The sequence below is a fragment of the Phyllobates terribilis genome, unplaced genomic scaffold (genome assembly GCF_046119375.1).
Source record: "Phyllobates terribilis strain yellow unplaced genomic scaffold, ASM4611937v1 Scaffold_211__1_contigs__length_3443825, whole genome shotgun sequence".
Taxonomy (NCBI): domain Eukaryota; kingdom Metazoa; phylum Chordata; class Amphibia; order Anura; family Dendrobatidae; genus Phyllobates; species Phyllobates terribilis.
In genome coordinates, this window is record NW_027362971.1 from 2,902,939 (window position 1) to 2,928,608 (window position 25,670).

General features: G+C 43.8%; 1 protein-coding gene across 2 annotated transcripts in view; it reads left to right on the forward strand.

The window, feature by feature from the left end:
* Window positions 1-25,670, forward strand: part of PC (pyruvate carboxylase) — a 416,466-nt gene that overhangs the window by 158,799 nt on the left and 231,997 nt on the right. For both annotated transcript variants that reach the window (XM_073665354.1, XM_073665355.1), the window contains exon 8: window positions 15,651-15,769. In XM_073665354.1, coding sequence (XP_073521455.1) covers window positions 15,651-15,769 — 119 coding nt within the window. The remainder of the gene's footprint in view (window positions 1-15,650; window positions 15,770-25,670) is intronic.

Genomic DNA, 25,670 nt, shown 5'->3' on the forward strand with positions numbered 1-25,670 from the left:
AGGGCAGAAAAGCCTCCACCTCTCTGCTGACCCTATAACTGTAGAGTCCAGACTTCCTCTGGTGTTAACTTCAGTACAAACACAGCGCCCCCGCTGGGAGCTTCATGACTGAACAGCTGCATGCAGCCATACATCACCAAGCACAATGCCGAGCGTCTGATCGAGTAGTGTAAGGCGCCACCACTGGACTCTGGGGGAGACGTGTTCTTTGCAGTGACGGATCACACGTCTGTCATCTGTTGGGAAAAAATTGCCTACCAGAAGAGTAGAAGCTGCAAAGTGAGGGGAACCAACTCCATGCTAATGCTTTTGGATTGAGAATGGGATGGCATGGAAGCTCTTGTACATGTCCCAATATTCTTGGGTCACCTACATATAGTGTGTGTCTGGATGTCATTTTTTTCCCTTTTTAGCTGCTCTGTCACCTCCTCGCTCTACATCTATTAGTGCATTAGTAGTTGAATACCGAGCCATACTGTAACGTGTCTGCTCTATCGGCGTCTCGGCCGGTTGCTGTGGTGACATCTCAGAGCTTTTGTGTCTTATTGAATTGTGCTACTTTATTCTTCAGATATGACTTGAGTCCACCTGTTTGTTAAGGTTCACTCCTTTATCTGAACCCATCTTTATTTCTGGAATTCCTATACCAAGTTCTCTTGTTTTCATCTTTGCCTTGCCGATTCCTATTAGATGTAAGGTTTTCATTTGCTCGAAGTGAGGTTTCTCCCGTGTAAACCGTCCATACGTGACCTTTCTTATTTTGCACATTCATATTCCAAGAAGTTTTAGATTACCTGAAGAGGAAATACAAAGGTTCTGAATATGTAGCCAGTTCAGGAAAGTTCTTCTTTTGTCCCTACGCTCATCCAGTGCCAGTTACCGTGAGGATAATTGGACCATCCCATTGGTCATCATGGTTGGGTGGCTTAAAAACGTCTTATCTCTTTACTAAAGTGTCTTTTCTTGTGACAGTCGCTTCTTACGCGACTGTGAAAAGTAATGAAGCTAACCTGGTGCCTCTGTTAAGTCTTTTTCCAATATTTCGGAGTTAGAAATCCGGCTAATGCCGACGGTACTGTTCATCTAAACCCGGCGGCAATTAGCCATTGATAGGATCTGATTAACTATCTTCTGAGAACACAGTTTCCCTCCCTTGTAGTCAGTCACAGGGGAAATTTCAAGTCAATTTTCCAATCCCGCTGATCAGAGACCTGCACCTGCTGCTTCCTGTCACTTCGGCTGCCCATTATGTATTAATTGTTTGCATTCACCGCATCACTTACATATCTCTATATGTGTCTTTTGTCCAAACTGGTCCCTACATCGGAGAGTCCTCTCCAAAAATTCTGGCACACGCCTCGTTTTAGAACTAGGGGTGATTTGTGGCTTTAATAGGAAAAACTTACTGTTTATAACTAGAGCATTGGATCTCCATTGTAGGAATTTCTAGGTAAGGCTCCGATGATTGTCTCCATTTTTACAACAGTAAAAGGGGTCCAGCGTATATTTTAAACTGAGGCCGCCTTACACTGGCATCCGTCACTGGTTGAATTTAATGGATATGTCGCAAACTTTTTTCATCTAATGTGATGTATTGGTTAGACGGATGCCATTATTGCGTTTGGCTGACCGATGCCACTATTAGGCTTCCATTTTCTCATAGGCTAGAATGCCATCTATATAATAGATATGTCATGAAAAGCTCATGATGTAAGTTTTTAATGGATTTCAGCCATATCTGATGAAGTGTCCAGTTCAGATATGAAATGCGTTGGTTTTGTACTTTAAACCTTGTCAATCAGGAGCTGCCAGTATTAGATTTTACATGCACATTTTGGATAGTCTCCCTTTTAAAAATTCTATATAATAAAACAGTTGATTATTTGCACATTGTAGAAGTATAGATGTATCTCTTGTCCAGCGTTGTGCGGCGGAAGCTCAAAAATTGTGTATTTGTATTATGGATCTTTTTTTTTTTTTTTTTTTTTCACTATAAGTCAAGGATAATGGCAGCCGTGCTAAAGAGTTTGGAGTACAGCAACTGGACACAGACGTCTTCAATAGTGTTTCCCCTCGCAGTGCAACTCTTCTAGGGGCATAGACTAAATATCCTCTATAATCCCAACCTCCCATTCTCATCTCCAGGACTTCTCTCGTGCTGCACCAGTTTTTTGGAATGCACTACCCCAGACAATCCAGTTAATTGCCAGCATCTACAGTTTCAAGTGTGACCTGAAACCACATTTCTTTAGACTAGCCTATCAACACAACTCACTAATCTAACTATCATAGAAATAAAAATGATTATTTAGTATCCTATATTGGGTTTTTACTGAATGCCTATGACAAATACCATACAGTGGCATCCATCACTCAAAGGTTCCCATGTTAGCTTATACTTTTATTTTAAAGCATTATCAGAAGGCTTGCAAATATGGAATAAGCAACCTACAGAAACAAATCCAGTTCTGACTCTCTGCCGCTGCTCCAGTCTTTGAACACAGGCTGCAGCAGTGACATCACAACTTCAGCACGTGTGACTGCTGCAGCCAATCACTGTGCTCAGCTTGTTAGTGACGTCACCACTGAACCCAGTGAATGTATTGCGTTCTTTTGTAACCTCAACTAAAACCTATGCAGCAGCAGTCTTGCGGAGGGTGAGCATAGCTGTACTTGTGATTTTCAACATCCTCAAGCCTATGAATAAAAATGAATTCTGGACATCTCCTTTTAATGCTGAATCAATAGCATAATCTACTTTACTATTCCGTACCTTTTTTTGTAATCTATTTGAATATACCGGCCAGATGGAGATTAAACAAAAACAAACAAAAAAACAACAACTCCTTTTTGGCCTTCACCTGATGATGTACCTGCCAGACGGAGATCAAGAGACCCTCCAATGGCCTTCACCTGATGATGTACCTGCCAGACGGAGATCAAGAGACCCTCCAATGGCCTTCACCTGATGATGTACCTGCCAGACGGAGATCAAGAGACCCTCCAATGGCCTTCACCTGATGATGTACCTGCCAGACGGAGATCAAGAGACCCTCCAATGTCCTTCACCTGATGATTTACTGGCCAGACGGAGATCAAGAGACCCTCCAATGTCCTTCACCTGATGATTTACTGGCCAGACAGAGATCGAGACCCTCCAATGGCCTTCACCTGATGATGTACCTGCCAGACGGAGATCAAGAGACCCTCCAATGGCCTACACCTGATGTAGCTGCGAGATGGAGATCAAGAGACCCTCCAATGTCCTTCACCTTATGATGTACCTGCCAGTGCCAGACGGAGATCAAGAGACCCTCCTTTAGCTTTCACCTGATGATTTACCGGCCAGACGGAGATCAAGAGACCCTCCAATGGCCTTCACCTGATGATGTGCCTGCCAGACGGAGATCAAGAGACCCTCCTTTGGCCTTTACCTGATGATGTACCGGACAGACTGAGATCAAAAGAGACCCTCCTTTGGCCTACACCTGATGATGGAGCCCCTCGGAGAGCTGCTTCGTGTACATTCCCTGCCATCACACGCTAAATGTTGAACAGGCAACAGGTCATTTTGGGTCTGACCCGATTAACAATGTCGCTTTCTATTTCCTATTCCCCCTGGTCACCGTGAGTTTACATTCTTTGTGGCACGCGTACAACATAACCCCCCCCGCCGCCGGCTCATGTTTTTATTACTGCAGGTGTCGCGCTTCCCGACAGCAGTTTTTATCAGGAAGATTTAGCTGCATAAGTTAGCAATAACCTGACTCCAAAGTGGATTTCTCTCGTATGAAAACCACGGGGGCTGCGATTTAGTGCAGCGATAAGGCAAGCGATGCATCCGCTGCTGACATGGCAAGAAACCTAATGTGGCTATTAGGTGGGCTTAATATATCGGTGGAGGTGCAAGTTAAAGGTAAAGTCTTGTTAACTATAGATTGGCCCCATTTTGCTGCTTACGATAATGTATGAAATGGAGAAGACCTTCGACATGGTAATGATTTGCCTACTGATCGGTGTATTAGGGATGATCATCTCCGTCCTTATTACAGGGTATTCTTCACCTTTTCTTCTCCGATTGTAGCCGAGCAGTGAGCTGCTTCTTCTTTTTTTTTTCCCCGTTGGTTTGGTGTTTTCCGTGCTCTGTTTGGGCAGCCTGCCATCTGCCTGAGGGGTGAACAGGAAGGCACATGGCGCGCATGTAAAGTACCATCCAGCCAGTGCCCTACTGCGGCCTTAATAATTCACTTACTGCTCGCTCCCCGTTGCCCAAGTCCGCAGCTTCCTAGCGGGGAACAAAAAGGCAAAATTTACATATTTTAGAAAAGTGCTTATCCAGCTCCTCGTACAGCGGCTGCTCGGGATAAGGGCTAATGCTATCAGGAGGGGCTCATTTTTCCTAAAAGAGCAGTTATCGGTACACGGTAAATATAATAAATGTTACTTTCGCGGAGACTTTCAATCATCTTTTGTGAATGTGTTTTTTTTTTTTTCTTTTCTAATATGACTGGGAGCATACATTTCCTTGACAGCGAAATATACGAAACCTTTTACTTTTTTTTTTGCTCCTATCCGTACATGACGTCTCAGACTGGGGTCTACGGATGCCTCCTATTATTCGGGCTGGATGATGGATTTGATGCGCAAAGTAAATGACCAAGTTGTGTAATTGTCTAATTTATTTACGTAGTTAAGAAGTTTCTTGAAAGGAACTCGAAATGTAGAAGTTAAAAGGGTTTATCTAACGGATTGAAGGAAATCTCTGTGGTAATGCACATCATTACATTACCCAACAGTGCAAAAACCTCAGTCTGTAATCTTCTCCCCTCTCGGCCTCTTCCCTCACTCCCCTGCGGATCTGGTCTCCGCACTACCTGTGGGCGCAGCTCCTGTCATGTGACCGTGAGTGAATATGCCGTTAGTGCTCTGCCGTCAAGTGCTGCCAACTCCTCTCCTCATTTCTTCTCCCTCTGTTCACTTTTTCTCTCTTTCATTTTATTTTTCTTTCACATGCTCTCGCTCACTTTCTTTTGTGCGCATTCTTTCTTTCTTTTTTTTTTTCTTTGTTGCTCGCGGTTTTTTTCTCGCCCAAGCTCTTTCTCGGGGGTTGATTTATTTTTTATATCACTTCTATTATATTTGTGCTCAAAAGTTCACATACCCCAGTTCTTAATACCTTGTATTGCCCCCTCTAACATCAATGACAGCTTGAAGTCTTTTGTGGTAGTTGTGGATGAGGTTCTAGTTGTGGATGAGGTTCTTTATTTTGTCAGATAGTAAAGCTGCCCATTCTTCTTGGCAAAAAGCCTCCAGTTCCTGTAAATTCCTGGGCTGTCTAGCATGAACTGCGCCCTTGAGATCTCCCCAGAGTGGCTCAATGATATTGAGGTCAGGAGACTGAGATGGCCACTCCAGAATCTTCACTTTGTTCTGCTGTAGCCAATGACAGGTCGACTTGGCCTTGTGTTTTGGATCGTTGTCATGTTGAAACGTCCAAGTACGTCCCATGCGCAGCTTCCGGGCTCATGAGTGCAAATTTGCCTCCAGTATTTGCTGATAACGTGCTGCATTCATCTTTCCTTCAACTTTTACCAAGTTTCCTGTGCTTTTTGTAGCTCACACAACCCCAAAACATCAGCGATCCACCTCCGTGCTTTACTGTAGGAATGGTGTTCCTTTCATCATATGCCTTGTTGACTTCTCTCCAAATGTAACGTTTATGGTTGTGGCCAAAAGTTCAATTTTGGTCTCATCACTCCAAATTACCTTGTTCCAGAAGTTTTGAGGCTTGTCTCTGTGCTATTTCACGTATTGTGCGTATTGTAAGTGAGCTACTTTGTGGCATTTGCGCAGTAATGGCTTTCTTCTGGCGACTCGACCATGCAGCCCATTTTTCTTCAAGTGCCTCTTTATTGTGCATCTTGAAACAGCCACACCGCTACTTTTCAGAGAGTCCTGAAATTCAGCTGATGTTATTTGTGAGTTTTTCTTTGCATCCCAAACAATTTTCCTGGCAGTTGTGGCCGGCATTTTTGTTGGTCTACCTGACCGTGGTTTGGTTTTTACAGAGCCCCTGATTTTCCATTTGTTAATCACAGTTTGAATGCTGCTGACTGGCATTATCAATTCCTTGGATATTTTTTTTATATCCCTTTCCTGTGTTATACAGTTCAACTACCTTTTCCCGTAGAACCGTTGACAATTCTTTTGCTTTCCCCATGACTCACAATCCAGAAATGTCAGTGACTGGATGAAAGATGCAAGAGTCTGTCTGGATCCCAGAAACTCGCTCAACTTTTATGCACACACACACACTGATTACAAGCAAACAGGTCACAGGTGAGGATGTTACCTTTAGTAGCCTTTCAAACCCATTTGTGTCAAATTCTGTGCATGTTATCAGGCTAAAATCACCAGGGTATGTGCACTTAGTTAGTTGTTTTTGATTGTCATTAAGATTTAAAAAGAGAAAACACAGTAGTTTGACAATAAATGGCTTCACCCAACCAATAACTATGAGTGGAGAATTTTTTTTTCTTGTTATCATTCATATTCTCTGAAACAAGGCCAAGAAAGGAAAACTTCTGCCGGGGTATGTAAACTTTTGAGCACAACTGTATATCTGTATATATATATATTATACTAAAATCTTAAAATGTTCACTTTGACCTCTAAGCCTTCTACTAGGGTCATACTTTCTTTTCTGTATGGATCACTTTTCAGTAGTATGTATATGTTATACGTTAAGTGTAATAGTTTATTTTTTTTATTATACTTTTTTCTTTAATTTTTGAGTTTGGGGTAGGAAACCCCGAAGGGTTGGGGGCATAATGGTCCGCTCTGGAGTCGTGAATATCGGAAGTGTCCAACTTGCCTTGTAGTGATTGTTGTGTGTTTTTTGTTTTTTTTTGTGACTTTTTATTCCTCATCTAGCTGAGGGAATTAGTTAGATCCTTTAATTTTCCAACTCTCCCTTTTTGTATTTTCTGGAATCCTTCTCGAGTCACCGACATGCGTCTTCTAGGAATGATATAAGGAAGCCAAACATGCCTGCTGCGTGTGGATCTCCATACTGTGCGTTCCCTCCGTGTGGAGCGTCTCAATAGCTCCTGCACGATTTGGCCTATTTCAAGAAGATTGCTATTGAAAATGTCATTTTTTTAAGCACTTAATGCAGAATATTTCTTCGAGCATGTCTGTATATTGAAAAGCACAATGACTATCACACGGGATCTAATAGTCTGTCGCTTCAAACCTTACAGTAATGACAAGTTTGTCAAAATGATCAGTCAAAAAAAATTGCTGCTTCCCCTGTTGGGTGACACGCGGAGAACAATGCTGCTTTATATACTGTTTTACTGCATCACTGACCAATAAATGTAGCGGACGTGCCTCGCCACGCTCTACGGATTGGATCATGGGGTGTCTGAAATAGTCACCGACTAAATATGTTCTATATATTGATATATATATTGCCCTTTTTTGCTACATTTTTGTTTTGGTGGGTAAAGTTTATTAACTGTACTGTTTACTTCTGTTCTGCTCGTGTCCTTGAAGTAGGCAGTTTGTTCCCTGTCGAAACACCTGTCATCTCACATTTGTTTCAGTTTCAAAGTCCCTGTCTCTGTCTTTTCACATAATGATCTGCTGCGCCTGTATATGCATCAAGAGACGTGTAAATGTGCGGGTGTTTGTTATGCGCACACTTTCTTTTTGTGAATATTTTAATATTAAAGCTCCAGTTTGGTGCCACTTCTTAGGGGTCACTGAAGAATTCCACCAATAACGTGCAATAGATAGATAGATAGATATAGAGACAGAGAGAGATATCTCTATTATAATCTCTAGAAAAATGATCCAGCACACTGCGTGCTGAGAAGGGTTAATCGGCCATGTTTAGGTCTAGGTTGATTTGAACAGGTGTAGAGTGGGTGGGAGGCTGTTCACTATATCTCCACCCCAAGGTGGAGATATGGTGAAGCTACAATTGTCCAAAATGTCTTGTGCTGAAGAACTAAGATTTCCCCACACTGGGACTAAGAGGCTGAGACCGAGTCCCGAAAAACAAGCTCTTAGCATTATCCTCCGCCAAACTGTACAGCGGGCACAAAGTGATCCAGGATCGTTCTCCTGGTATTCGCCAAACCCAGACTCGTCCATCAGATGCCAGACAGACCACTGCGATCCGTCACTGCATAGAACACAATTCCACAGCTCCAGAGTCCAGTGGTGGCAGCTTTACATCACTCCATCCGACACTTGGCATTGTGCTTGGTGATTTACGGCTGCATGGAGCTGCTCAGCTATCAAGCTCCTGGCGGGGGCGCAGTGTTTGTACTGCTGTTAATACTAGAGGAGGTTTGGACTCTGCAGTTATGGGGTCAGCAGAGCGTTGGTGACTTTTCTGCCCTCTGCTCCTCAGCACTCAGCCCCCGCTCTGTAACATTATGGGGTCTCCACTTTGTGGCTGAGTTGCTGCAGTTCCTTCCACTTCTCAATAATATCACTCACAGGTGATGGGGGAAGATTTAGAAGGGAAGAAAGGTCATGAACAGACTTGTTACCCCGGTGGCTCCTATTACAGGACCGCGCTGGTATCGGTGAACTCTGCACCTCCGGCCATTCTGTCATGCTGGTAAAGGCAGACGGCATGGCAGGGGGCCGGATGTTATACACCGGGGGGGGGGTCAGTGGGGCCGGATGTTATACACCGGGGGGGGGGGGGCAGTGGGGCCGGATGTTATACACCGGGGGGGGCAGTGGGGCCGGATGTTATACACCAGGGGGGGGGGGCAGTGGGGCCGGATGTTATACACCGGGGGGGGGGGGGGGCAGTGGGGCCGGATGTTATACACCGGGGGAGTGACAATGTGACAGGAACCTCATTAGATGGTCCATGTACTTTCAATTGTTCTCTCATTTTTAATAAATAAGTGATAAATCTTCATATAATTTAACTTAAAATTTATCGTAACCACCCGCACCCCTCTCAAAATTTTTTTTTACTCTGCTCATACTTTCCTGTCTGCCTAACTGCACACTGGCATAACAGGGAAGTTATTTTACAACGGCCGGCTCAGTGCATGCTGACAAGTGCGGGAAAGGTCGTTCCTGCACCTATAGTGCTGGAAAAATGTTCATGTAGAGGAAACACCCAAGAGTGGATGTAAAATTCTGTGTTTGAGAATTGGGACATTTTCTAAATATATAGGACTGTATGTGAAACAGTTAATGTTTTTTGTTTTGGAGCATGTGGACAGAAAACCCTACAGGTTTTGTATGGCAGGACAAGGACGCTTTAAGCCCAGGATTTGTGGAATGACTTTCGTTCTGTTGCATTGCTTCAGCCACTCATTAACAGCAGGTTTGTCATGTTTTTTGATTTCCTCAGTCTTTGCCTTCCTTCGATAGTCTTGTAGGTTAAACCTCCGCATTAGATTAATATTTAAGGTGACAGTTGTCTGACGCTGCGCCCAGCCAATGGCGCACAGTGTAATGCACATTAATGAGGTCAGGTCTTTTTGTTTTATCGTAACTTTCTGCCTTTTTAGAAGCGACAATAAGACAACAGCTGCCGTCGGAGGCTTTTAGCGTCTTCTCGGCACTAGTACTAGCTCAGTTTGACTCGCCATATGCTGCTTTGTCACCTGATCTCTTGGTTTCACGATTTTTACTGGCATAGAAATATTGTCTGTTTGGTAAGGCGGAAAGGTTTCCTGCCAATGTTTGGCGCAGATATTTAAAAAATTATGAAGGAGCGGCGGGAATCGCTATTGTCTAACAGCAGCTACTTCCAAGAAAGGTGTCGTAAATGTAGCAGAACAGTCTCCAGAGCGGCGCTCCGCTCCTGCCCGACAGTCAGGACCACTTCTGAGATTTAGTTATATGTTCGTGAGAGACCATATGCATTGGTTGTAAGTTAAATATTCTAAAGAGACCTTTCCTTAGATTTACAAAAAAAAAAGCCAAAATATTCAGTTTTTTTTCATATTTAGCCCTTTTTATTTTTTCTTAATATTCATGGAATTGAAATTTTTATTACATATTTGTGGCCTTTTTTTTTTTACTTATTTTGTCAGTAGATTTCCCTTTTTCTTTTTTCTTTTTTTTCTTTCACAATATTCCTGGAAAATGTTATTATTTTTGTGGCCTATTTTATTTTACTGTTTATTTTTATTTTATTAGTACAATGCTATTAAAGTTAAATGCAAGGTTGGCAATTCTATATATTTTATGTAATTTTTTTTTTTTTCATTTGTATACATGTTTTAGGCTTTAAATAATTTTTATAATCGGGTTTCAATTGAAATTTTACACAGTTTGGCTTCTACAGCCTCTATGTTTCATTGTACATATGCGGCTGCAGAATGAGAACTATTAATCTGATGACGCACCCCTGGGCCTTCGTCGCGCGGCATCGCGCGCACGGGAGCTTACCCGGAGCCGGATCTGTTGAGGGTTGTAGTCTCGTGGCGGTGACCCGGTCCGTGCCCAGGGAGTCAAACTGAGCGGCGATGTATTAGCGGTAGATGTTGGACGACTACGCCACCCGTTGAATGCAGCGAAGGAGCTGCCGCTGCAGGGCAGACCGCTGAGGCCGGTGGTAGGATTGTGCAGCGTGATAGTATCACCCCCAACGGGAGGGGTATGGCCTCAGGGCAGCCGACGTGGATGATGGGGGTAGCAGGAATCACTCAGAGATGATGCGGTGTAATTCAGGGTCTTTACTGGTGATAAAGATAGACCCTCCCGGAGTACTGGCTAGCGATCGGGGCCTGGTCAGTCCTTGAGCAGATGGGATCTCCCCTGGCCAGGCGGAGTTGTAGGCCTCCCAAACTGACTGTACTCTTCTGGCTACCTTGCTAGAGGCGGGTATAAGTAGCCCACGTCCCTGAGTGTACCGTGTGGTGCTCACCCATATGGCCGGTGACTCGGGGCCTTCTAGTGGCGTCCGCTCCACGACGGCGGTGCTGGTCCCACGCGTGTGACCGTGCCTTCGGGTTTCTTGGCCAGAGGACCTGAAATCCCCTGCCGGGCGGTTTCTGCTGCTGGGTAAAGATTAGTCCCCACAGCCTCGGACTCCGTGTCCGGTGATAGCTTCTCAGTCAGGGCGAGCTCTGCAGCTGCCAGCCCCTGACTCCTTATAGCACTGCTCCCACAGAGCTCCTGATGTTCTTTTCCTAGATCTGCTTCTCTTCTCTGTCTCTACTTCTTCTCTACTCTCTAACCCTGCCTCAGCCCTAGGTTTATATAGGGGAAGTTCTTCCCCTCCCTGGACTGGGCAGGAGGTGTGGCATGCACAGGATCCCTGACCAAGAGACCTCCCACCTGCTCTCAGACATAACATTGCTGTTACTGTGGAAACCAGACCCCTGGGGTGCCACACTGACAGGTAGCTGGTTTGTTAGCCTTGTTTTATATTTGTCTTGGAGAAGCCGGCAATGCACTGATTCATAGAGGCTGTAGAAGTCAAACGCTCAATTTTTCTTTTTTAATACCTGTGACCTTCATTTCCACAATATCCACAGAAAACTACTTTCTTTTTTTTTTCATAGTCTTGGCTTTTTTTTTTTTTAACACCATATTCCTGGGAAAACTTTATTTCTATATATTTGTAGTCTTTTTTTTTTTTAATTGTATTTATTTTATTTTATTTTGACAGTACAATGCTATCAAAGTTTAATGCAAAGTATTAGACAAAAAACTAGCAATTTTTCATTTTATTTTTTATTTTTATACATGTTTTTGGTTTAAAATATTTTTTATAGTCTGGTTTCATTTAAAATTTAAAACAGTTTGGCTTCTACAGCCTCTATGTTTCACTGTACATACGTGGCTGCAGAATGTGATCACTGTGAATCTCACAGTCAGCTGGTTTGTCAGCCTTGTTTTTTACATTCTTCTGAACTTTGCCTTAGAGAAGCTGCCAATGCACTGTGATTCATAGAGGCTGTAGAAATGTTAACATTTTAGTAATATAGCCCAATTTAAAAAAAAATATTTTTTTTTTACATAACCTATTGCCCATAAACTCCTGAATGGTTAGGCTGCTTAATCTCTGTTTTCAACCTGATGTAAAGGAAAGAGTTTAAAAATTGTATAACCAAGGAAATGTCCACTACTTTCCCATCGGGATAGGTCATCAATCTAACGTCAGTAGGGGGTCTGATCAGCTGCTATCATCTCAGAAGATTATATTCTGGGTTTTCATGTTAATTCTTGTTTCTATCGTGCTCTGACAGCTCAATGTTGTCATAGTGGTTATCATAGGGGCAATGCGTCTCATAACAACCTGTCCGGAATTTCATTTTTTCATTGGGTGCTGATAAAATTTACGTTGATTCTCCTTTAGGATCATGTCATGTATCGATGACATTATTCTTGCTCAGGTGTGCCCGAGTAGCCATGAAACCTAGTTGTTAACGCACATATCTCTGTTTTGTTAGCTGTGCAGTGAGTTGAGCTCAGAAGCAAAGCGATTCATCATTGTCTTATGGCGTCTTCACACCAGCCTTTTTCAGATGAGCCGTAACCTTAAAACTATTGATAAGTGAAGTGAGGAACATTGATTATCTTGTGACAATGGCATTTGTCAAGGGGTGGAATACATTAGACAAGTGAACAGTTTAGTCTTAGGGAAGTTGCATAATTTGGCAAGTACAAGGGTCCTAGAGACTTTGACGTAAGTCATATTGTGATGGCTACGTGACACTGCTTCTCGTAAGTGTAGTACCATCTGAAAGTGATCTTAGAAAAGCTATGACTATGTCTCAGGTTCACCGGTTGTCCTTCCTAAGGCTCGTTGATGCATGCCGTTGGAATCGAACGCTTGCGTCTCTGGTCTGCTCCTACAGAGGAGCAAAGGGCCACCACACCTATTAGTCTAATGTTGGTCGAACCTGCGATATCGATAGGTTTGGCCTACACTCTCTCTGTATTGGGGCCCCAGAAAATGTATATGGGGAGGTATCAATCTGGCATTTCCAATATCGACTGCTGAAATTGTTGTTCTGAGATAAGCCGCCGCAAGACGTATCAGTCAGCAGCTCTTTTTTGGAGAAACTATAGTTCTTCTGCAGAATGAGTGCTCCTATATATGAGAGCTGGCCGAGATTTGCTGCCAGCCAAGCGATCCATCGAAACCTTGTTCGGCTGATGGGTTGGTGGGACAAACACATTCAGCATGGCAGCTAGCTTCAAAGCCACAGAACTGTCAGTGACCATGCTAACCAACTTTGAAAGAGTCTAAATGTGCACATGAGCATCAGAACTTGGCCATAAAGCAAAAGAAGGTTGCCCAGTCTGAGAAGCCATTTTTTTTTTTGCATTTGCATCATGTGGACAGCCATGAGGAAGAGATGGCACCAGAATACGAGCTGGTGGAGGCAATATGATACTCTAGATCTGCTGGAAAAGCCTAACATTCATGTGGATGTGACCTACTCTAGACATAGTTGTAGACCATATCCACCCCTTCATGGCAGCTTTACTCTGACAGTTGTCTCTTTCAGCAGGATGATGCCCCCTATATAACAAAAAGGTCAAGATGATGGTTTGGAAAAACAAGTCCTACCCAACCAAAGATGACACAATTCGCAACTTTTTGGTGTCCAGTCAGGGTTTAGTTGTGCCTTTTCCTGACAATGAGCTGATCGAGAGTTGTTCCAATGCTGGAATCCAAAGTTGATCGGCTGTCCTTGTAGATTGAGCTTCCGTAAGTGTGTGAAGCGTCAGATCTTCCAGTGTTTGAGACCTCCATTACAGCTAATGGGGACCTCCAATGTGACCCACAGATGCCAAAACACAGCTGTGCTCGAGAGGACAAATGGAAAGGGTTGAGTAAAGTATCCAACAATACCGGACGATAAAGCATCACCGATGATTCAGTGTATTCCTACCGTAATGTGCATAACATTTGCCCAGGTTTTATTTGAATGTTATAATTAATACATTTGGATTTGCTGATTTAATACAGAAACTGCGCTTCCTCTGCCAAACTAAATGTTAAACTTTTTGCTACGTTGTAGTTGTTAGTCTGGGCATGGTTCCAGATCTGGCAAGTACAATCATGTGACCTTTTCATTTTGGGTATGGATAGCTGAACTCAGACAGCCGGCAACACAAGTCCTAAAGAGTCTGTCCCTCCGCATGAGGAATAGATCAAGGGGAATGAGCACTCTGTGTCCTTTATGGCTATTCATTACTTTCTGGGAAAAAAAAGTAATCTTAATCTCTGAGATCGGATAAGAGAATCACGGTCGGAAAAACATTTTCATCCTTTCTTGTAGATTATTTATTTCATTGCGCCATTAGCTCCAAGAGAAATATCTAGGGGTTTGAATGCATAAAATAAAGAGCCAAAAAAAAACCTACACAAGACATGAGTTATGGAATGACAGACTGATACAGACGAAAAGTGCCTTGCCCCTGAGGGCTTATAATCTTTGGGAGGAGCAGGGGTGAGATCAGAAGCAGAGTAGTCATGTCGTTAATGGGGCTTTTCAGGCTGCTCTTTGGAAGGTGTTATGAAGGTCAAGGGGGGGGGGGGGGGTCTTATTTTTGGGCTAACGAGAGTCATACAGAGGATAGAAGACTAAAGAAGAGAAAAGCAGAGAAGAGGACCACATGATGACCACAAGGGAGATTAAGGCAAAGTTGTATAAAGTGGGACCGGTTTTAGAGAGTCGTGTCGTCATTAGTATTCTCTTGGTGATACGTAGCCAGTGAATGACTGGCACAGAGTAGGGTCAGTAGATCATGGGTGCACAACATGTGTCCCACAATGCCAATCTGTTCTGCACCCAAACCTCTGATGACCGATATTCTTCTCTCTGGTGGCTTCTTGGATGTATTCTTTGTCTGTGAGAAGACGAGTTTTGTTTAGGCAGGAGCAGGATAGCTAAGTATTAATGGTGCACCGTGTGGCCATCTCTGAATCCATGGAGAGAATGGTGGTCTCCTCCTGAACACTTTGTGGCCTTCCAGTAAGAGTAAACAAAGGTGAAAAGGTGGCCATGCCCGTGTGTGGCAATCCTCATTGTCACTTTATTGAAGCAGTAAAACACTTGGTCAATTTAGCACTCACAATGGACAGAGCTGCATCCATAACCTTTTACTTTCTGGAGTGCCAACGAGTAGTAAAAATTGACTTCTAATCTCCTGATACATTGGAGTCCTGGAAGACGGTCCAACACCTGTCATCCATTTGTGGCATATAATATCAATATTCTACAGATGTCTCTTAAGTTTTATCGCAGCATCAGGAATAGGTTCAGTCAGACGTTGGCAGTGCAGTAGAGGAACGGGAAGATCGAAAAACTAGGGCGAGGAGGTGATGAATTGAAGGATTTTAAGATGTAGTATTCTAGTTGGCATCTGATAAGGAAATGTACAAGAATTGGGGTTGACTTGGGATTGAAGAAAGAGCGGATTCGAGAAGTACTTAATCAATTTTGAACTTTCATTCTACTACATAGTCGGATTTTGTCCAGTGGCCTTGAGTAATTGCTGTAAAATTATCTTTTGTCCCATCGAGCCCTCTTCTGATTGTCCTAATGACCATGACCTCAGACTTAGGACAATGACTGTTTACAAGGTTTTCTACACTTAGTTTAATGGTTATGCTCATACTCTGTGTTCTTTGTCTGCAGGTTGGCTATGAAAATGCAGGTACTGTTGAGTTCCTTGTGGATAAACATGGCAAACATTACTTCATCGAGGTCAACTCTCGACTGCAGGTGGAACACACTGTGACGGAGGAGATAACTGAGTAAGTTTTTTCTTTTTTTCGGCGGGTAGTTTCTTTTAACCTATAGGCGTGTAAGGCACGTTTCCCCAACACTCTGCAGCCCGATGGGGAATGGCGTAGGTTGAGCATGAGCATTGCGGCTCAATTCTAAAGTAAACCAGACAACCCCTTTAATAAAATGTCCTTCTTTTGGTATGCACAGTTTCTTGTATATCTTAAGTCTGGTTTTGATATATGTATTTGCATTTGTCTCCTGATACACAAGTAGCACCCGATCTTATTACTGCTGTGCCCGCAGTAAAATGTAGATCCTGACTAGCCACACGCGACTTGCTTCGAAGCATATGGGTGCACAGTCATGCGTGACCTGCAGTCAAAAATCCAACAGGACTTTTTGCGAAATATGTGGCTGCGGGTCATAACAACCTGATCCCGTTGACAATCATTAGATGCGAAGTTGCAATGTGTCACCACAATTGTCAGGTCTCACGACCCGAGTAGCCCTTGTGTGGGATCATAATCGGATTAACATCTCAGTGTTAAATGTCATGTAATTAGCATACAAGGAAATTTTTATCTAGAGCATTTAATTCCAATTGATCTGTTAGTGAATTAATGTCTTCTCAGGCATCTGAACACTTTAAGTGCACTTTTCATGCATTATTAAACCCATGAGAAGTGCATTTAATGCAGAACGTTCCTTGTAATTCACACTGTTGACTTGCGCAACCCAAACACAGACCTGGGTTTACTAATCAGTTTGATCTTTTAAATGCGTATTGTCAGATTTTGTAAGTTGTCCTCTGTTTTTGGGATAGGGAAGAACTTCCTAACCACCGGGACCCTCACGATTCCGAGATGTAGGAGTGGTGGTCGATCAAGAGCACCGCTGCGTCATTCATTCTTATGGGAATACCAAAGACTTGCCGTCTATCCCATTAAGGATCAATGGGGCGGTAGTGCGCAGGATTGATTGACCACCTTTCCATTCACAAGCCCCGCTTTCCGGGATCAGTGGGGGTCCCAGCAGTCGAACCTCCAGCGATCAAGGAGATACTCTCTACCCGTTGGGATTGGGGATAACTTTCAAACTTGAGAATACCCCTTTAAGGGGTTTGTCCTCTACTTGGACAGCACTTTTGTCAAGCCCTATGTTTCACCTGTAAAATAATAATGCCTATACTCACTCACCTCTGGTATCACCGCTGTTCCAGCGGTGTTAGCACTGGCTCTCCTGGGGATCTCTTGACATTGTCACATGATACCTGTGGCCAATCCGCATTGGCTTTACTCTCCTCTCCGGACACCGCGCATACTTTTGGAGGAAGTGAGAGCTGCTGCTTACTTTTTCTGAAAGTCAATTCCGTCTGTAAAAGAGGAGAATAAAGCTAGTGCTGATTGGCTGCTGGGATTGGGTGACGTTAAGGGAGAGCCAGCGCCGACACCACTGGAACAGCACCGACACCGCTGGAACAGCGGCAACACTCGAGCTCAGTATAGGCATTACTATTTTACAAGGGTTGGGGGAAACCTAGGGAATGAGAACTGGCTGTGCAAGTAGTGGACAACATCTTTAGTGTATAAGGGCTCATATCATTCATGGTGGTAATGTACTCTGACGAGTTATGGTGTTTTTTTTACATCCCCATCAGATACGTGTAATATCCAAGAACCCTTTCATACCTCATCACTTGGCGAGAGCTCAGTAGATCGGGGCCACGTGAGGTCTCTCATTGCTTTTGTAAAGCTTTTTTCATTCTAAATTCTTAAATGATCTGATGGCTGGTGGTAATTAAGGATAAGAGCACTTTGCACTTCACCTGATGTAACATCCATGCGGAATATTTTCCTCTGTTGTCTTCTTGCTTTCTTGAAGCTCTTTGCCATCACTTGTAGACGGCAGATCATGGACTGCTATTCCTGGGGTTTGTACGGCAGAAGATCACACCCTCCCAATTCCCTGCTCTACTTCTCCTCCTTGTATATTCTGCCTTCATGCCATTCCTTCCTCTCTTCTTACCCACAATGACCTCTATGGATTCATTATCCGCTCTACTCCTGTGACACACACAGCTACGTTCCACTCACTTTTTTCATTTATTTCTATAATCGCACCAGATTTGCTTTCTGCACAGTCTACTTTATTTTCTACAGTACTTTGAATTGTATTGTGGTTTGCTGTGGCTCCAAACATAGTAGAAACCCATAAAAAAAAACATATTCTCTTGTACTTGCTGCAAAACTGCAACACTTTGTGACAAACTGTGTGGCAATTATTGTGGCTCAACTGCATCATTTACAGACGCAGAAGACTTTTCATCGGTTTCATTATCATCACAGACATGATTACAATGACTGATAACACTTCTATATCCAGTAGATAACCCAGGATCCATCATTCACAATAGGTGACGTCACAGCTCACCTCCTCCTCCTGTACAATGACTGATAACACCTCTATATACGGTAGATAACACAGGATCCACCATTCGCAATAGGTGATGTCACAGCTCACCTCCTCCCTCTCTATTCACATTAACCTTTGCACAGATTAATGCATGCTCACATAATGCTGCTATGCAAACAAATGGGGTCAGTGCTAGTGTGAAAATTGTAAGGTATGTAAACTTATATATATATTTTTTTTATTTCAAAGTTGATATTGACTTTTTTTTTAATAGTTGCATTTAGCGACACATTCCCTTTAAACATTATTCACCAATACATCCTTAAAGGAAACCTGTCACTCGATACATGCTGCCCAAACCATATAGGAGCCGAGAGAGGCAGAGAGAGGAGTCCGATGCCGCCTCCTGGACCGATTCTGCCTGCACCGCTGTAGGTGATTGACTGGTCTCTCGTCAAGCACACAGATTGGAGAAACCTGTCAATCACCTGGAACGGATTTAGGAAAAGTCAGTGGGGACGATGCTGGAGTAGTCTTGTCTCTCCCTTTGGGTCCCACCTGGTTTTCAGAAATCAAACTACGGTATATTTTTGCTCTGTTTCATGCTGTCCGTGGTTTAGGCATCTTGAATCGAGACACTGGTTCCTTTTAAGACATCCGTTAGTTGAGCTCTTGTAATCATCGACTAGCGCTTGTTATTAGCGGGAATAAAGGGACACTTACGTTTTTTTTTTTGCAAATCACCCAAGCAAAATTCGATCCTGGAAAGTAGGCATGGAGATTTTGCATCTAAAGCTTTCAGTATTATGAATGCAGCTCTGGATGTAACTTGGCACCAGAACGTGGAAGAAAAAGGTTTGGTGACAGTACCAATCTCGCTTTTACCAAATGGGTAATAAACATTGGATTAATATATTTAGAAGAGGAATTGCACAATGCATGCACCTAAGATACTGGGGTTCTCAGCATTGGTACTGTAGCAGGATATTATGGGGTTAGGAGCTTCTTCCCTATCCCTACTCACAGGATTACTTCTGATGGTGAAGACGCCAGGGCCACGTACCTTGCTGTGCTTCTATTTGAACACTTATCTGTCCCCTCCCCCACCCAGGGAAGCGAGGAGTTGAAGCGTATAAGAATACACCAACCAGACTAACAAGGGAAGACTGACAGGGATAAATGAATATACCAATCATACAAAAATGCACTCACAAACAGTGGAACACCAGTAAGTTAAGGAAGGAGAAACCAAATAGGAGAGGATGAGGACGTGTACACAAACACCAAGCAACAGTCTTCTGAACAACTCTCCAAATGCCACCTCCAACAACCAACACCTCCAACTCAAGAACCAGGCAGTATGAACAAACACTGGCAATCTGATTGCCAGAGGCAAGTATATATAGGAGATGGGAGTGGCCAACACTGAACAGCTGAGACCATCAAAGCAGGAAAGCTTCAGGAGCTTCAACTGAACAGGTTAACCCTTCCACTGCTAGCTGAAACCTGCACTGTTTAATATAGTGAAGTGCTTCTAATCCATGCAGGAGCATGTGAAATCAGGCACCGCGGTCTTCTGGCCCCTGGTGACAGGTATGATATGGGATCCTCATTGAGTACCGATGCCCCAGGTAGTCCGACTCGTACATGGATGACCTCAATTCACTGATTTTGAAGATTTTGTATATTATTCCATGCAGTGCATTCAGCTTAGGAAGAATTCAATATAGTCTGAAAGTTCCCATAGTTTCCGAACATTTCAGCTCATTGGGTATCATGGGGATAAGCTGTGTCCCAGTAACTACTGCTGGCATCTGCGCGAGCCTGGAGGCAGCGCAGGACTGTGAACTGCTGGATCTGAGAGGTGCCGCTCCTTTTTGTCATCCATATCCTTAGCAGCTGCCATCTGTAAGATCAAACTGCTCCCTCCGCATGTACGCCCCCCCCCCCACCCAGACCCCATGTCTTCAGAGCGATTCTTTATGACAACACAGTCACTTTATGCTGCAATTTTCGGCACCCCCACATAGGTAGTCAACACACGCTAAATGAAAAATAACAGCTTTGCTGATAAACGGAGGCCCCCCGAGTCTGAATTGTTACATCACAGATCCCTAGGAGGACTGATGTATTCATATGTGACAGCTCTGCTATAGATGCTTGGCAGAAATCCTCGTCATTCTGCCTGGAGCAATCATTTTGCAGCATATTTCTGTTTTTTTTATGGCATCATGCAATAAAGTATTAAATTGCACCCACCAGCACATGCAGTTTTAGGTGCTGTATTCCTCCGACCACAGCATGCACATCCCCAGGGACCAAGTTGTTCACCTCCGCACAGATTTTCTTTTTTATTGCATTTGCTTCCTAAGAATTTTCTAAATGGTCTTCATTAAAAAGTTTCTACTATTCTGCTGCTAAAGAGTCTGTAAAAGAGAGTGTGTGCCGTGTTGGATGACCAGCACTGACCTTGGCGGTCATTTTAACAGCTTGTTCGTTGGGTGAAATGATCTTTTGCGCTGCACAAAAGATCATCGTTCTCGGCAGCGCACTTTCCTGTGTAAACACGACTCGTGCTGCTGTGCAGAGAGATATCGGCACGCCTGTTTAGACTGCAGGATTAGTTCACTATAATTGTGCAGTGTAAATGGGCCTTAAGTGGTGTCACTCACCACCAAATTGCAAAATAAAGTACTTAAACATTTTTGTAGGAGATTTGGCCCTTGTAGGGATCTTGGCAGTATACAGTAAAGTGTATAAGTGGCTGAGAAATCGACTTTCAATCAATATGCAAATGAGGGGACCTTGGTGTAGCCAAGGACCCCTTGCCCCATTATGCCCCCAATTTGCATTTGTAGCACTTCCCCTGATCCTGATTGGCAGTGCTCACCTCCTGAACTCAATCTGCATCTTTCTGTTGATGGAATATCAGGAGCCGCACGTAAGAGATTTGCTCCTCCTAGTCGTCGTCGTCCTCTTCCTAGTCGTCGTCCTCCCCTTCCTCGTCCTCCTCCTCCTCCTCCTCTTCCTCTTCCTCTTCCTCCTCTTCCTCTTCCTCTTCCTCCTCCTCCTAGTCCTCTTCCTCCTCCTAGTCCTCTTCCTCCTCCTAGTCCTCTTCCTCCTCCTAGTCCTCTTCCTCCTCCTAGTCCTCTTCCTCCTCCTCTTCCTAGTCCTCTTCCTCCTCCTCCTCCTAGTCCTCCTCCTCCTCCTAGTCCTCCTCCTCCTCCTAGTCCTCTTCCTCCTCCTAGTCCTCTTCCTCCTCCTAGTCCTCTTCCTCCTCCTAGTCCTCTTCCTCCTCCTAGTCCTCTTCCTCCTCCTAGTCCTCTTCCTCCTCCTAGTCCTCTTCCTCCTCCTAGTCCTCTTCCTCCTCCTAGTCCTCTTCCTCCTCCTAGTCCTCTTCCTCCTCCTAGTCCTCTTCCTCCTCCTAGTCCTCTTCCTCCTCCTAGTCCTCTTCCTCCTCCTAGTCCTCTTCCTCCTCCTAGTCCTCTTCCTCCTCCTAGTCCTCTTCCTCCTCCTAGTCCTCTTCCTCCTCCTAGTCCTCTTCCTCGTCCTCTTCCTCTTCCTCCTCCTAGTCCTCTTCCTCTTCCTCCTCCTAGTCCTCTTCCTCTTCCTCCTCCTAGTCCTCTTCCTCTTCCTCCTCCTAGTCCTCTTCCTCTTCCTCCTCCTAGTCCTCTTCCTCTTCCTCCTCCTAGTCCTCTTCCTCTTCCTCCTCCTAGTCCTCTTCCTCTTCCTCCTCCTAGTCCTCTTCCTCTTCCTCCTCCTAGTCCTCTTCCTCTTTCTCCTCCTAGTCCTCTTCCTCTTTCTCCTCCTAGTCCTCTTCCTCTTCCTCCTCCTAGTCCTCTTCCTCTTCCTCCTCCTAGTCCTCTTCCTCTTCCTCCTCCTAGTCCTCTTCCTCTTCCTAGTCCTCTTCCTCTTCCTCCTCCTAGTCCTCTTCCTCCTCCTCCTCCTAGTCCTCTTTCTCCTCCTCCTCCTAGTCCTCTTTCTCCTCCTCCTCCTAGTCCTTTTTCTCCTCCTCCTAGTCCTCTTTCTCCTCCTCCTAGTCCTCCTCCTCCTCCTAGTCGTCGTCGTCCTCGTTTTCTCAGCCACTAATACATTAAAATGTATACTGGCAGTATGAATGATTTTCATAGAGGCTAAGTCACCTATATAAATGTTTACGTGGTTTAATTTGCGGCTAATAGAATCTTTAAATCCTTCTATGTACCTGAGTGATCTGCCAAAAATCCAAATATCCATTTGAGCTCCTGTTACTGGTTCTACTGACTTTCTGCTCTCACCTTCCTTTACTCAGTGTTAGAGATAGCAGAAGGGAGCTGTGTCCAGATCTGCATTGAAGAGAGGGGAAAGTATCTTTTATGTTTTTTATGGAGAGCAGATTCAACAGACTGGAGGCAAGAATGAAACAAGTGCAGGATGGAAGCTGTGCTGATACAGGAGTAAAAAAAGGCAGCAGCATCCTGGATTTGCACAGACGTTGCATCTATCCTATATTTCTGGGAGAAGCACTCCTACAAGTTAAATGAAACTTGAATCATGCTCCAAACTGCATGTCAAGGGGGTCTGAAATTTAATGAAACAATGAACACTGCAAACTAAAACTTTGTAAGAAGTGCAGGATAGAAGCTGTGCTGACAAATGAACAAATAAAGGCAGCAGCATCCTGGATTTGCACAGATGTTACATCCAGCCTATATTACTGGGAGAGACACTACTACAATATTAAAAAAACTGAAACTTGGATCATTTTCCAAACTGCACATCAAGGGGTCTGCAGTGTTCATTCCTTCGTTCTTTTTCAAACTGAAATATATATATATTACATTAGATTTTATATATATATATATATATATATATATATATATATATATATATATATATATATATATATATATATATATATATATATATATATATATATATATATATATATATATATATATATATATATTTTTTTGTTTCCATGTCAGAGGAGTCCATAGCCTTTAACGCTTTGCCTTTTTTTGCTTTTTTTTTTCTGTTCACATTAGTATATTTTTGTAATTTATTATGAGCAATTAAGAAACCTAATTTCTTCTTGTGGAGACTGGAGGCGATTTGTCTTCTGTTGGAGCATCCATTCTTCGGCCATGAATCGGTGCCCCAGCGCCCCACAGGCTTTTGGAAGAAATGTTGTTTGTATATGCTCCGTGCATTATCACTTAATTATAAGTGTAAGGAACATGTCGCCTCTTTGCTCTGCAAGACACTGCAATGAAAACTGCTCTTCCTTTTCTCCCAAAAAAAAAAAAAGATTAAGGGGGATGGCACGATTTTATCACTTCACATCTGTTGAGTTTTGAAAAGGAAGCAAAAACTCATTACTCTGGCTCTTAATGATGCCGCATTAGATGGTTGCATAAAATAACCGAAGGAAGACATTTCCATTAATATAGAACTTGGAACACAGTCAGTGCCAATTTATATCTGCAAGACGTGGCCATCGGCTTATTGTCTGCAAAGGGCAGAAAGTCCAATATCCGGGCCTGGTGCTATTGTAATGGAAAGGGACCGGCCTGTACTGCTTCTCAATCAAGCAATTTTTGTGAGCCCTAATGAGGATAGTGCTGATAATGTCTGTAAAGCGCTATGGAATTAATGCCGCTATATAAAGTGTATGTATGTGTGTTATATATCTCACACACTGCTCTAAAAAATAAAGGGAACACTCAAATAACACATCCTAGATCTGAATGAATGAAATATTCTCATTGAATACTTTGTTCTGTACAAAGTTGAATGTGCTGACAACAAAATCACACAAAAATCATCAATGGAAATCAAAATTAATAACCAATGGAGGCCTGGATTTGGAGTCACCCCCAAAATTAAAGTGGAAAGACACACTACAGGCTGATCCAACTTTGATGTAATGTCCTTAAAACAAGTCAAAATGAGGCTCAGTATTGTGCGTGGCCTCCACGCGCCTGTATGACCTCCCTACAACGCCTGGGCATGCTCCTGATGAGGTTGCGGATGGTCTCCTGTGGGATCTCCTCCCAGACCTGAACTAAAGCATCTGCCAACTCCTGGACAGTTTGTGGGGCAACGTGACGTTGGTGGATGGAGCGAGACATGATGTCCCAGATGTGCTCAATCGGATTCAGGTCTGGGGAACGGGCGAGCCAGTCCATAGCTTCAATGCCTTCATCTTGCAGGAACTGCTGACACACTCCAGCCACATGAGGTCTGGCATTGTCCTGCATTAGAAGGAACCCAGAGCCAACGGCACCAGCATATGGCTTCACAAGGGGTCTGAGGATCTCATCTCGGTACCTAATGGCAGTCAGGCTACCTCTGGCGAGCACATGGAGGGCTGTGTGGCCCTCCAAAGAAATGCCACAGAACACAATTACTGACCCACTGCCAAACCGGTCATGCTGAAGGATGTTGCAGGCAGCAGATCGCTCTCCACGGCGTCTCCAGACTCTGTCACGTCTGTCACATGTGCTCAGTGTGAACCTGCTTTCATCTGTGAAGAGCACAGGGCGCCAGTGGCGACTCTGCCAATCCTGGTGTTCTGTAGCAAATGCCAAGCGTCCTGCACGGTGTTGGGCTGTGAACACAACCCCCATCTGTGGGCGTCGGGCCCTCTTACCACCCACATGGAGTCGGTTTCTAACCATTTGTGCAGACACATGCACATTTGTGGCCTGCTGGAGGTCATTTTGCAGGGCTCTGGCAGTGCTCCTCCTGTTCCTCCTTGCACAGAGGCAGAGGTAGCGGTCCTGCTGCTGGGTTGTTGCCCTCCTACAGCCCCCTCCACGTCTCCTGGTGTACTGGCCTGTCTCCTGGTATCGCCTCCAGCCTCTGGACACAGCTCGCATTGATGTGCCGTCCTGGATGAGCTGCACTACCTGAGCAACTTCTGTGGGTTGTAGAGTCCGTCTCATGCCACAACGAGTGTGAAAGCACAACCAACATTCAAAAGTGACCAAAACATCAGCCAGAAAGCATTGGTACTGAGATGTGGTCTGTGGTCCCCACCTGCAGAACCACTCCTTTATTGAGTGTGTCTTGATAATTGACAATAATTTCCATCTATTGTCTATTCCATTTGCACAACAGCATGTGAAATTGATTGTCAATCAGTGTTGCTTCCTAAGTGGACAGTTTGATTTACTTGGAGTTATATTCTGTTGTTTAAGTGTTCCCTTTATTTTTTTGAGCAGTGTATGTATATATGTGTGTGTGTGTATATATATATATATATATATATATATATATATATATATATATTATATCAGTACAGACCAAAAGTTTGGACACACCTTCTCATTTAAAGATTTTTCTGTATTTTCATGACTTTGAAAATTGTACATTCACACTGAAGGCATCAAAACTATGAATTACCACATGTGGAATTATATACTTAACAAAAAAGTGTGAAACAACTGAAAATATGTCTTATATTCTGGGTTCTTCAATGTAGCCACCTTTTGCTTTGATGACTGCTTTGCACACTCTTGGCATTCTCTT